Here is a 14,608-nt window from a genome sequence, read left to right as displayed (position 1 = left end):
AGACAAGAAGCAATGGATGAAAGCTATTCAAGGAGGGAAGAACTAAATTTCCTGATAGTGAGAACAATTAACCAGTGGAACTGCTTGCCTCCAGAAGTTATGGGTGATCCATCACCGGAGGTTTTAGGAAGAGATTGGACAGCCATTTGTCTGAAATTGTATAGGATCTCTTGCTTAAGCAGGGGGTTGAACTGGAGGACTGGGGTCCCTTCCAACTTTATTATTCTGTTCCATTATCCCAAAGGGGCTTTTTCAAAAGACAACTGAACTTTGCTATTCCTTGAAGACATTTCGCTTCTCATCCAAGAAGTGTCTTCAGTTCTGAAGAAGCTTCTCAGATGAGAAGCTAAATGTCTTCAAAGAAATGTCTTCAAGGAAATGTCCAGTTGGCTTTTGAAAAAGCATCTTTGGAGCAACCATGACCTGGATAACTGAGAATCTCAATAGACATTCTGTTCTATTCGTTTGTTATTCTTTCTATGATCATGTGTATCCATCCGATCAAGCCCAAAGAGAGTCTAGAATGGTATAGGATGTCCTGCCATGGGCAGCAGGTTCGACTAGAAGACCTCCAAGGTACCTTTCATCCTATTATTCCATCTTCTGTGTTCTATGATATTCTCAGGAGCCTTCTCTAACTCCAAAGTTCAAAGCATCCATAATCTTTCTATCCTGCTTCTTCTTCAAGTCCATCTTTCATTTCCATAGAATATCATAAAGAAAACTATTGCCTGCATGTTTCAGATCTTGAAGGTATAGACATATCACAGTATCTAAATATCTTTTCCAAGGCCTTCATTACTATCCTACCAAGTGCTAGTCTACAGTATATCTCTGGACAGCTAGTTATTTTACTGATAATCCTAAAAGGCAGAAATTACCTGCCACTTCAGTATCTTCATTGTCAGTTTTAAGGTTGAGTATTGTTATCTTTATCATTATTCTTTGCATTTAAACTTCCTCTTTTTTCATTGTGCTCCTTGACTTTCATAACTAAACCTTGCAGATCCTTTGCATTTTCAGATATCATAGTAATTTCATTAATACAGCTCAAGGTATGGAAGTGTTTCTTTCAGTTTTAAAACTACACTCATTGCATTCAAGCCTGCTTCAATATATATACTCAGCATATAGAGTGAATAAATAAGCGAGTATATAGCAATAGCACTTAGACTTATATACCATTTCACAGTGCTTTACAGCCCCTCTAAGCAGTTTGCAGAGTCAGCATACTGCCCCCAACAATCTAGGTCCTCATTTTACCAATCTCGGAAGGATGGAAGGCTGAGTCAACCTTGAGCCAGTCGGAATCAAAGGAATCAAATTCCTGGCAATGTTAGCAGAGTTAGCCTGCAATACGTCATTCTAACTACTGTGCCATTATGGCTCTCATATAGCCTTATCTCACTCCTTTGTCATCCTGGAGCTGGTCTGTTTTGCCATTTTCTGTCTGGACTGTGACATCCTGTCACATGTGTAAGTTCCACATGAGGAGAAAGTTATACTTTCTATTTTCCTAAGGACATTCTACATCTTGGTATGGCCAACACAATAAAATGCTTTCTGTGATCAATTAGTTCTTTTTTGTGTGTATTCTTTGGCTTTATTAATTACCAAGCACTCATCAGAAATAATGTCTCATGTTTCTTAACTTTTTCTAAAGCCAGCTTTGTAGGGCTCAAATCTATCTACTTTGCTCACACATGAAAGTAACAATATTATACTGTGTTGACTAATATGTGCCCACAAATAACAGCTGCACTGAGGGGGGAAAATTGTAGAAGTCATTGCAAATTCTGTCCTATATAAACTTATGCTTTTATTTTGTTTTTTCAGATAATGATGGATTCCGAGCTAAAATGTATGATATAACCCAACACCCATTTTTCAAGAGAACCATTGCAGTTCTTGTATTGGCCCAGTCTGTGCTATTATCTGTTAAGGTACTTTTAAGGTGCTTTATTAATTATTTACAAATGAGCATAAATAGGAGAAAATCGCTGTGTTTATAATAAACAGGAACAACTGTGGTAGAATTTTAAACAGAAAAGAAAATTAGATATTTTTTCATAAACTTTTTTTTTCTTTTGCATAAGTGGGATGATCAAGATCCAGTAACTGGTCCATTAGCTGCAATGTCAGTGGTCTTCACCTTCATATTTGTTCTAGAGGTAATATATTTCAATATTTCTGTAAATAAGTTCAGATTAGATTTGTCTTGTGTCATTTATTGTACATTACAATATTAGAAGATAATATAGATGCTATTTATTAATTACATCTATAACTCACTTGAGTCCATTATGACTCCAGGTGGCATATAATATAAATTTAATACGATACAATGCAAAATGTATAAAAAAGCAGATGTCTAGAAGCATAACATTGATTTTATTAAGCCAGTTGTCTTCATAAGGAGTCCACCTCTACTCTAACTCATGGCCAGGGAAAAGCCAGGTTTTTAGGGCTGTCTTAAATAAGGTAAGAGTGAGGGTTTTATACTATGAATCTCTGAGGGAATATCATTCCAGAGGATAGGCACTATAATAGGAAAGGCTCACTTTCTTGATCCCATCAAATGGCACTGTCCACTTTGCCAGACCACACAGGAGAGAAGACAAGCAGTCCCCCAGATAACTCATGAAAAGTTCTATAAATGATCATTAGCATCCCAAATTATATCTGGAAGCCTGTTGGTTAACCATTGCCTACTATTGACATTCTTAGCAGACACATTATGTTATTTGGCCATACCATGGCATGCCGATAACTGCCCATGCTTCTGATCCTGGGCCAGCTACAGCTTCTAAATAGTCTTCAAGGGCAGTCCCATGTAGAGTTCATTGCAGTGGTAAGTTACTGCCTTAAAGGCATTTTGGTGTAGTTGATACACTAGATGAATTTGTATGAAAGTGGTCCTATCCAAGAGTTGTCAATCCAAGTAGTCTTCAAATTGCACACCAATTCCGAAAGAAGTGCAACCCCATTCAGAACTAAAAATGAAATATTTTGTACTGGGTTTTCCAAATACCCATAACTATTCAGCTTGTCAAGGTTGAACTTAAGCTGTTCCTGGACCTGATTACAGGAACCACTGCCTTAACACCATATCTCCCACTCCTAAACCCTGTGAGCAGTACAAAAGAATGTCATTGACCATAGTATCAAAATTCAATAAGATCAAGGAGATGCACTACCCCCATCCCAGCTCCACCAGAGATCATCTGCGAGCATCATCAATGCCATCTCAGTACCATGTCCTGATCTAAAACCTATCTGAAAGGTATACAGATTAGTTATAATTTTCAGGACTGCCAGTCTGAAGCTGTAACCATTCTGCTGTTCATGACACACAATCCAAGAAAAAAGGTGGTGCTTTTGCAAGCAAATGAAGTCTTTGGGTTTGAATGGAGGATTTTAGAAGTATTAGTACCCTACTCATAAGGTTTATCTAAAATATCTAAATATGGGGATCTAATCACTGTTCCTGTATCGGCTTTGGTCCATGTTAATAGATGGTGACAAAAACACCACAGAATTAAGTTAATTAAAATCATAATGAACAGCAAAAGGAGAGGCTTTGCCAATTTCTTGTGTTCATGTAAAAAAAAATTTGCTGATTAGATATAAAGTAATCGATCAAACATTAAAATAGGTTTCTTTTTCTGCATTAATAATTATAACCAAAGACTAGTAAAATATGTATATGTTGTAACATTTTCTTGTATATCAGGTTTGTTTTTGCTTATACATATTTTAATCCAATAGTTAAATTTATTTTCAATAATTATCCATTTGAATATTATTAAAACATAATTTTGAGGAATCATTCATGATTATTTTTATTTATTTTTATTTTAATTCCATTTATATCCCGCCCTTCTCCGAAGACTCAGGGCGGCTTACAAGCTTAGTAGTAGCCTTCATTCTATGTATATGCCTGCTTATTAGGGCTTTCATACACCCCCCAAGCGGCATTATTACAAAGTCAGCTTAATACAAAGAGAAGCTCTTACATATACATTTGTTTTTGCAAGGTTACAATGAAAATTATTGCCATGTCACCTGCTGGATTTTGGCAGAGCAGAAGAAATCGTTATGATCTCTTGGTGACATCATTAGGTGTCATATGGGTGATTCTCCACTTTGCCATAACTGTAAGTTTCAAGAACCACATTGTCTATTCAAAGAATGTAGGATAGTTTTGCTCTTTTTGCGAATCTGCAAAATGTATAATTCTTTGAGGCTTGATCTTGCCTTGTTATGGTCATTCCTGAAAAGACAGTATTTTTTGTAATTACAATTAATATTATAACTGAGTTTACTCAGGTAGCCACAAATGATTTAAACTAGAATTAATGGGATGCAGTTTTCAAAGGATGCAGTTTTCACTAAATATTTGCATTGGGCTTAGTTATTGTGGTAGCACATATGTTTATAAACTATACTATGTCAGAAACGGAATGGAATGTTACTTGACTGAATATTCCTTCATGCTAAAATATTCCTGTTTATTAACATTTTTCCCTAATAGTAAATGCTATAGAGAATTTTGTTAGTCCTATGTATATTTTATGTTAGCAATTGTAAGGAAAAGAATAAACTTGATGAAATGTATTCCCGCAAAGGCTGCTTACATGATTTTAAAAGTAATGTTGAAAAATTCATGGAAGATAAATTATGACTTTAGAAATAGTGTCATTATATTTTGTGTTGGTCAACTCAGTGCTGAGTGCTTTATCTAGTTCTACTTAGTGGTATCAAAGATGCAGAAAAATTAGAATAAGGGCAGAGAAGATCAACAAAATCAAAATAAGCAGACAAAATTAAGCCTAATTTATGTGTTGATTATGTTAAAGAAAAGATAACCAAGAGAAACATATAATAGAACTTTTCAATTATCTGAAGAGTTATCCATCAGAAGAAGGCCAAGACCTGTTTTCTACCAACCCATAAAATAATTGTCTTAAATTGCAGAAAAACAAGTCAGTCAATTTCTATGGAATCTATATGTCAGAAATAATATGCTTTTGGATATGGATACCAAAGGATGGGAACAAAGTATGGGGGAGAGCTATTGTTTAATTTCTCTGCTTTTTAGAACCAGTTGTCTTCCTATTGCCCCACACTAGGCCGAATGTAATCATCAGTAATTGACACATTTGGTTTTATTAACTTAATTGTAAATCAGGTAACAGATAAAGCTAGAATGGCAGGCTGTAAATTAGGCAGAGGAAGACCTGCAGAATAAGTATCTCTTATCTGAAGCTCATAGCTGTGGCTTAGCCATGACCAAGAATAGCAGGTCTTGGTGCAAACCAGTAGTCAGACCCATTACAGTCTGCAATGCCCAGTCCAGAGTTGTAAGCCAAAAATAAATTTCAGGAATGAGGGGCCAGAGGAACAAGATCTAGCAATGGAGAAGTGTTTCCAAAGAGAAGGAAAGAAAGAAAGATATGAAGCTATTTCTATTTCTGTCTAACAAGTTCCATGTAATAACACCTAAATAATGAAATTATGAGTCTTTTTACATCAAGAACTATGCACTCATTCAATGTACTGTATTAAAGCTATACTGGTTATCGCAAAAATACAATCCTGAGCTGCATTTAATAATCAGTCCTGAGTACTGATTATGCTGATGCTTTGTGTTTCAGAATGCCTATACCTATATGATGGGGGCATGTGTTATTGTGTTCAGGTTTTTTTCAATCTGTGGAAAGCACGTAAGTACACATGAGGGTTTTTCCCCCATGCTTATACTAATTACACATTGAATAAGTTGGACTGTGTGTTTTTTTTATTGAATTGAGGCTCTTACTGGTTTAAACCAATACATTGTTATAGCCTAGAAGTAAAGAACAATGAAAAAGGAACAGCTGACATAATCAGAATTAGAAGTAGGCAAAATTGTTTAGTTTTCATACAGATGGAAGCTTACAACAAAAAACCTCCATAGTATGAATGAGCGTATGAATGTTTGCATACCATAGAAAGAGCTTAAAAATAAATATCCATACAACTTTTAAACATCTACTGTACAGCAATAAATTAACAAAACCTTTACCAATAACATTCCAACACAAATTCTAACCACCTCACTATATAATTATTTTGTTGAATTAAAATGTTTTCAGTTTAAAGTGAACAGTTCTAAATATACAAAACAATGTTCTGAATCTGTGTCAATTTTGTTGGCTTGGAACAATGCCTGGAATTGTTACAGAGGTTCCAGCAAAATTAGAGCGTTCTTGGAACAATCCCAGTGAGGTTGAAACAGTCCACTTCAACTTCAGCACATTTCCATTTTGACCCATGTCTTATACCAAGCCTTCTTTCCCACTGCTTTCCAGGTGACTCTGAAGATGCTGCTGCTGACAGTGGTTGTCAGCATGTACAAAAGCTTTTTCATCATTGTAGGAATGTTCCTACTGTTGCTTTGCTATGCTTTTGCTGGAGTAGTTTTGTTTGGAACTGTGAAGTATGGAGAGAACATTAACAGGTATGATTTCTGTCACTTCATCTGAAAGTATTTGATAACTGTGATCTTGTTTTAGAGCATCCTTGCTTTGATGGATGCCTCTGTTATTACATTACCAGAGAGGCAGCCCTATTGATCTGTGACTGAGAGTCTCAGAAAATTCAGCATCAAATATCAAAGTAATGCTTATATGGCATTTCAAGTATACATGAATCCACTCTACAATGAATGTTTGAGTATTTGCAGAACCTGCAAGCTAGGAAAACAGCAGGAGCTATTATGAATAATAGCTAGTCTGGGTTCAAGCTTAAGATCCAAAACAGCCCCATGAAGAGACATATTCAAGCAATTTTCAGGGCAGTGCTGGTTACAGAAAGGTGTATGTAACACAGCTAGTTCTGAACAATCTAAACTATCCTGCTGCTCTAAATATAGTAAACACTACCTTACTTCCAACTAGGGAGTCTTATTCAAATACCACACCAGTCCTTTTCTGTGCAGATTGGGGAAAATATACCATGTTATCATTCAACTCAGGTACTGTAGCAGACTAGACTTGTATAAGCTAGCCTGGGTAGGGAAGGGGGAATTACCCAAATACCCTAGAGGATTGTTTGATTATGTTCTTAGTTGTGAAATATTGAATAATTATTTTTATGTGTTAAAAACAGGCATGCCAACTTTTCATCAGCTGGTAAGGCCATTACTGTACTCTTCAGAATAGTCACTGGAGAAGACTGGAACAAGATAATGCATGATTGCATGGTAAATTGACTGATTAAAATCCTGCATCATTTTAGCCAGCAGAAGCTTTGCATCTTAAAAATACCTTACATTTTATTTTAAAAAATGTGATCCTTCACCCAAACTTTGATTTATTGACTCTTGAAAATGCTATAGAAATAAATGTATAAGTACTTGGCAAAAATTATTAGGAAATATTTGTGCTATATGCCCAACTAGGTCCATGCAGTTTTATTGTATTTATTGAAATGAAAGGTGACAGGTTTTCAGTTCTAGAGAATGTATTAACAATTCTGTTCTGTGGAATGTATTAACAAAGATAAAGAATTGTTCTTTTTTTTCTGGATCTTTGAAGCAGTCAGTGAGAAATACTGTGAAAGAACTCTCCCTTCTCTGCCCCCAAATTATCCCATTGCCATGATGTGGTGATGGACTTTAAGTTAGGAGGCATTTTAAATGGGTGTTGTATAATAAGGTCTATATTCTACACCCAAAGAAAATATCTGTTTAGGAAGAATATATCTATATATGAAGGTTAGCTGAATAGAACTAAAAATATAAATACAAATATGCATATCCAAACAACTGAAGTTGGCAATTCTCTAGAAATGTTTGGTCATTATTGGAAACAGCATTTTGAATTATATGATCCATTCTTCCTCTCTTGTCAATTCAGAATAACTTTACTCTTTGGTTATAGGGGGAAATGGTGTAGTCTTTTAGCATAAATAAAAAAGAGATTGTGTTGTATAGGCAGTACAACAATTGAGCTGCTCCATTTCATGGTGACTGTCACATATAAAATACCCAACACACCCACAATATTTTTGATTCTGATGTTAAGAGAATGCTTGGTTGGGGGGAAAAAACATGTGGAGTGGAAAGCATCAGAGAAATGAGGAAGTTGATCAGTTTTGCTGAAGTTCAAAATACTCTGTGTGTGTGTGTGTGTGTGTGTGTGTGTGTGTGTGTGTGTGTGTGTGAGAGAGAGAGAGAGAGAGAGAGAGAGAGAGAGAGAGAGAGAGAGAGCACCATATCTACTTTTGTAACCCTATTAGCTTTTTGTTTCATGCAGGTTCAACCTCCTTTTTGTACTCCAGATAACAGAACATACTGGAAAACAGATTGTGGGAATTATGCCGGTGCTCTTATGTATTTCTGTTCATTTTATGTCATCATTGCATACATAATGCTGAATTTACTTGTGGGTAAGTTTTAGTCATGAAACACAGCAATAAAGTTTTCACTGTGTTTTTTAACTCTATTATGGATTTGCTCAGGACCTAGTCATACTTAAAAATAGCCATTAACTCCAGTGTTTCAGTCAGTCAGAATTAACAAATACTACTGATTTAACCAGTTCTTCTCTATGTATGATCAAACCGCCACATGCACTAATTTTATATATTTATAATTGACTGTTCAATCCTGACAGCCCTCATACTTATTAGTGAAAAAATGAAACAACATTTAAATAATCTGGTTACAAACCATAAAATAAAAACAATTAGTCATGGTTTAATAAGTGCAATCAATTATGCCATCCAAAATAAAATTAGTAAACATCCCATAAGGCTTGCCAGAGTTTCAGAAGTTTTCAAAACAAAAATGAGTTCTATAACCGAGATTCTGTGTCTGATCTGAAGAGTCTCAGGAAACACACATGGAAGATGCTACCACAGAACTGCTTTCCTCACCTAAGAAGCAAGTGGAGCAGAATCTCACTTCTGGCTCTTACCATACATTGCCTAAAGTACTCACATGAATGTTTAAAGCAACATGAACAACCTCAGACTAGATATGGTCTTTGCGATTTTCATGCAGCCATCCACCTAATCTCAAATATCCTATGTAGAAGTTTGGTTCAGATTTCTCAGAAAAAAACCTGTTTGTGGATTAAGTGTGGATCAGAAAGACAGAATGTTAGTTATCAGAGAGAAATTAGTGTTCTTAGTTTTTAGCTCCAATTTTATTGACTGCTTGCTTCAATCTCACTCATATTCCATGGTGAGCAGATTAGTTTTGAGAACATGACCAGGCAAGGGAAAAAAATAATTATGTTTGTTTTAATGAATGTCAGATTTTTCAAAATATTGCAGGATTATTTTGTTGCTGCCTTTGTTATGCACAAGGTTTGTAATTTCCTTTATTTAAACATCTTATATGCAGAGTTGAAAAAATAAGCGCATTATGGTTCCATACTACTTTATAACTTATTCAGCTTCTAATGAAGACAGCAGAGAATTGTTTTTTTAAAACAATTAAAATGATACATTTATACATCAGATGTCAGACTCAAAGAATCAATTCCACTGATTTATTGCTCATGCCTATACAGAAGAATCTAGTCAATTAAGGTCAGCACTAAATTGGTGTAGATAAGAGTCAATGGAATTCAAGAGGGGCTGGACTTAGATTGCTTGTGGGAATGTAATGATTCCAGCCTGATTTCTCTCTTGATTCTGCCACCATGCTCTGCCTCCCCTTCTCCTACACATGACAAAATCCTTTTATGATTTTACAAATCTAAGTTATTTTCAATTATAAATGCTTATAACTTGGGAAGCCCTTACTTTTTTGTGTTTCTATCTTATACAGCTATAATTGTGGAAAACTTCTCTTTATTTTATTCCACTGAAGAAGACCAGCTCTTAAGTTATAATGATCTTAGACATTTTCAGATTATATGGAATATGGTTGATGACAAAAGGGAGGTAAGAAATTTCTCTTGAATACTATAAGTTTCATTGACTTACTGCTCTGCTAATCAATTGCTAAAATGTAGCAATTAATTAAAGTAAAAATGGAATGTTAAATCCTTGGAAAAAGTCTGTGTCAACTTTTGTTGCCCTCCCATCCACAATCAGGCCCAAATTATGAACTATAACACAATATGACACATCAAGGCAGTGTTCTTTGAAAATGACCCATCTCTCTCACCTTATCTCCCGCTGCTATCACCAACGTGATATTACTGCCTGGCCCTTCCACCTCCCCCATAACAGTCCAATTTTCCCTGGCTCATCACTATCCCAGCTTAGAGAGCTCCATCTGACAGCCAGGTCACAATATAAATTTTCAACCAGCTGGCTGAACTGGCTCTTTCAGGTCTCTTCTGCAATACCACAATGCTTAATTTTAGACAGCCAGCTGCCACTACCCTACCCCAGCACATATACAGAGACCATATCTTCTGTTCTGCACTAACATAAACAGCACCTTAACTCACATCTACAGACTGAGCCATTCTGAATGTCACTCCTGTCCCTTCTATCTCTCATCCAGGAAACCAGACACCTTTTACCTTAGGGAGAGAATTCCACAGAGTGACAGGCTCTATGACAGCTGTAGAACTCAGATTGGCACCTACTTCAGCCCCTGAATTGCTGCTGCAGCAATTCACCTCACCACCTTGTTGCCCAGGCACCTCATAATAGGAAAAGACTGGCAAAAAATGTCAATGTTACTAAATCATTTATTTGGAGAATAATAAAAGACAAATATAAAGCTCTTTACTGGTGCAAGTATTTTATAATTGTGACTTTCTTTCCAGGGAGTAATTCCTACTTTCCGAGTCAAGTTTTTGTTGAGACTATTACGTGGAAGACTGGAGGTAGATCTGGATAAGGACAAACTTCTGTTCAAGCATATGTGCTATGAAATGGAGAGATTGCATAATGGTGGAGATGTAACATTCCATGATGTATTGAGGTATACTGAACAACACAGCTGGGCTGCAAACCTGTATCTCACAAGCTTCAGTTCAGGGAAGCTTAACCAAGGAGATAGGGCTACATCAGTTAGGGTTTCATTGCATCTTATCAGGCTAAAGAAACAAACACAGATTATAAAAATTACCGTTTTTCATTTAGGGATCTATTAAATTTATTTATTAATAAAACATATTTTAATTGCTTTTTCTCATTACTGTACTTAATCATGTACTGTAAAAAGTGCAACTTTCATATTATGAATAGAGGTAAGAATGAAAACTTTAACAGAAACAACGTTTTTGTTAGTGCACATAGTTAGAGCTATAAACAATCTGTCGGAGCATGCACAGTCTTATTGCACTGAGATAACCCAGGAGTAAACACAATAAACAGTATATATTAAATGGTGGTTTATCTTACATTATCTACAATATCATACATCAAGAACAATATACATACACATATTAATATAGCAGGCTCCAACACACAGCAGTTACAGCAGGAAATGAAACAGAGAGCACACATCTGCTGAGCCTTCCCTTTTATACAAAGCTCTTAAATGGACACAGACCCAGCTGGCTCTTAAAGGGACATAGACCCTGCTGAGTCATTCCCATCATTACATCATACATCTCACATCAGCAAGTTAGCTTTTAAATCATTACCTTGACACAGTCACAGAAGCAGTTATATTAATTGGATCTTCACCAAACTAATTACCAACTGCTCTGATCACAAATTTCCTTGTAATGTATAATTACTTCAACACACTCACTATGTAATTATCAACGGACACAGAGACATTAAGCATCATTTTACAAGCCAAATAAACATTCCAAAGGATCTATATGGTTTTGACATAGTCATTTTCCTTTTTAAAAAATATATATTTACTAATATACGTTTCTTCTAGCATGCTGTCATATAGATCGGTTGACATCAGAAAAAGTCTTCAGCTGGAAGAACTCCTTGCTAGGGAACAACTAGAGTACACCATCGAGGAAGAAGTTGCCAAGCAGACAATACGCATGTGGTTGAAAAAATGTTTGAAGCGCATTAGAGCAGTAAGTTTAACATTATTGTGTTATTAATACTTTTAAATGCTATTTTAAAAGTCAGAAGATAGGACTTGAACAATTGAGTGGAAATGACAGAGATGTACATTTCAGATAAATATTGATATAGTTATTAATCTTATTATTACTCCAGACCCTGCATTTTGCAGGAGTCTTGCCTTAATAACCAATAAGATTCTATGAAATCTTCAGCGCAAAACCATGTGAAAACATATGAGCCTTGCAACCTTTTCTTGCTAATTCCTTCTCTCTTCTCACGATAGAAAACATTTAGAAAAACAACAAAAAATGGAGGATGATGATACTGGTGATTATAGAGCACTTTGTACACAAGAGTTGATTTTACCCCTATAAACCTTTTACATTTTAAATATATATATAAGAAAGCTTGAAATGAATTTGGATTCCTAGAATGTGAGAAAAAATACACTTTTACATTGCCTTCAGGAGTTGTGAGTGCCCCATTGCTGGAGGCTTTTAAGAAGAGACTGTCTAATTTAAAAATTATTGAAGCTAATATACTTCAGTAGTCTCTAGATGATATTTTGAAAACATCTTTTTTATTATTTTGATTTAAATAACTTTTTTGGATAGTCACTTGAAAACAGAAATAAAATATATGTACCTTATAAAAACAATACAATAGGAAAAATCATTTAAAAGAGAATCCTAATTTTTGAAAAGTACTTTGGTTGATTTTATGCCATCAAGTCAGGCTCCGACCCTAGTGACTGTGGAGAAATGCTTATCATTTCAGTCTGTCACCAATGATAAGCCATAGCTGTTTGATCCCATCCATCTACCATCACCGTTAATTGTCCTTCCATATTTCTTAAGCTTGCCAAGGGTTTTTGAAAAGTGCTTTTAAAGAAAACAAAATATATCACATGTGTCTTATTTTCCTAGAAACAACAGCAGTCATGCAGTATCATCCACAGCCTCCGAGAGAGTCAACAGCAGGAGTTAAGCCGTTTCCTAAATCCACCAAGCATTGAGACAACACAGCCAAGTGAAGATATGAATGCTAATAACCAGGATAACAGTGCACAGCCTGAGGTAAAGGTTCATCCCTACTGTTGTTCTCAAAAAGCCAGAAAGGGAGCCAGTTTGGTGTAGTGATTAAGGCATCAGGCTAACATCTGGGAGGCCATGAGTTCTAGGCCCACCTTAGACGTGAAGCCAGCTGGATGATTTTGGCCCAGTCACTCTTTCTCTCAGCCCTCATTCTCACTTCCAAAATATTGCCAAGAAAACTGCAGGGACTTGTCCAGAAACTTGCCAGGAATCAATATTGACTTGAAGCCACAGCCTAATATGGCCTAGAAGCATTAAAAAAACCATGGGTCTGCGTAATAGTACACAACATATGAGAAAACATTCAACTGCATCTGAGTGAGACATATTTGGTAGATACCTACCAGATCTAAAGCACCTCAGTAAAAGACCTTTCCATTCATTTCTGCCTCAAAAATCTGTGTAAAGGACACATACTGTTTGCTGGCCATGGAAACTTGCTTTTCTTTCTTTTTTCCTTTTTTTTCTTTTACTTCTCCATTCTCTTATGTTTAATATAATTTTATGTTCAATTTTATGAGGCCTAAAATACATAATTTCTTGATCCCTCAGATATAAACAACCTTTATTTTTTCTGTGACCAGTATTTTATATTTTGGAATAACACATTGAATCCCATAACATTCTGGAATACATTTTCCTAAAATGTTTCTAGAAATAAATGTGGCAATAAATAATATTATCAATAAGTTGTAGCCAAGGATTTAAAAGAAACTTAACACAGATATTAATGGGAATAAAATGGCTTGATCTATCACAACAGATTCTATTAGTATCTAAATGAGAGAGCAACATTTAGAGTCTAAATATGGATGTTTGTACCTGGATGAAATGTGTCAAAATGGATTGGAAAAATTACATACAAAAAACATGCGTAGAAAACATTATTAACAGATACACACACACACATATGCACACACATACATTTGAGAAATCTGCATTCAAATCTGTCAATGACAATGAATGTAGCTTTTTAAAAAATTAACAAAAAGAAAGTACACGGGGCTGAACAGAATAATCTACACAAAATTGCAACTGCAAAATTTGTGAAACAAGGGCCAAAAATCAAAGGTCCTTTTTGTTGTTTTCAGGTTTTAATTCCTTTTTTCTCTCATTCTATTCAGACAAGTAGTGAACAGCAGCTGCTTAGTCCCACGCTTTCTGACAGAGGTGGATATCGACAAGATTCTGGTGAGGGGGGTAAACCTCAGCGAAAGCTTGGACAATGGCGTTTGCCATCTGGTAAGTGAAAAGGGATATAAAGCACATTACCAAACTGATGCAGTTTCAGAGTATTGAGAGTACAAAATAAATACAAAATGCCTTCGGTAAATGAAATTTGGAGTTCTGTCTGATATAGCTCTGAAAATCAAGAGAATGTTTAGTTATAGTTAGAAAACTCACATGACTACCTACCTATCTTATATGACAATCCTAGACATTTCATGGCAACATGTGTCAAATATATTCTCAAGAGAAAAGGAAATGAAATTTCTGATTCATATTCTGGCCTAATGTGA

General features: G+C 35.5%; 1 protein-coding gene across 2 annotated transcripts in view; it reads left to right on the top strand.

Annotated features, from left to right (window-relative positions):
- Positions 1–14,608, top strand: part of NALCN (sodium leak channel, non-selective) — a gene marked incomplete at both ends in the record, with an annotated part of 220,409 nt that overhangs the window by 200,136 nt on the left and 5,665 nt on the right. For both annotated transcript variants that reach the window (XM_083361666.1, XM_083361665.1), the window contains 12 exons: positions 1,837–1,943; positions 2,097–2,171; positions 4,038–4,157; positions 5,658–5,726; positions 6,354–6,502; positions 7,153–7,246; positions 8,301–8,433; positions 9,824–9,939; positions 10,779–10,936; positions 11,852–12,002; positions 12,921–13,070; positions 14,213–14,330. In XM_083361666.1, the coding sequence (XP_083217792.1) occupies positions 1,837–1,943; positions 2,097–2,171; positions 4,038–4,157; positions 5,658–5,726; positions 6,354–6,502; positions 7,153–7,246; positions 8,301–8,433; positions 9,824–9,939; positions 10,779–10,936; positions 11,852–12,002; positions 12,921–13,070; positions 14,213–14,330 (1,440 nt within the window). The remainder of the gene's footprint in view (positions 1–1,836; positions 1,944–2,096; positions 2,172–4,037; positions 4,158–5,657; positions 5,727–6,353; positions 6,503–7,152; positions 7,247–8,300; positions 8,434–9,823; positions 9,940–10,778; positions 10,937–11,851; positions 12,003–12,920; positions 13,071–14,212; positions 14,331–14,608) is intronic.

This window comes from Vipera ursinii (assembly GCF_947247035.1).
Source record: "Vipera ursinii genome assembly, chromosome: 4".
Lineage (NCBI taxonomy): Eukaryota > Metazoa > Chordata > Lepidosauria > Squamata > Viperidae > Vipera > Vipera ursinii.
Note: the sequence above shows the minus strand (reverse complement) of the source record. Positions and strands in the feature narration are given on the sequence as shown.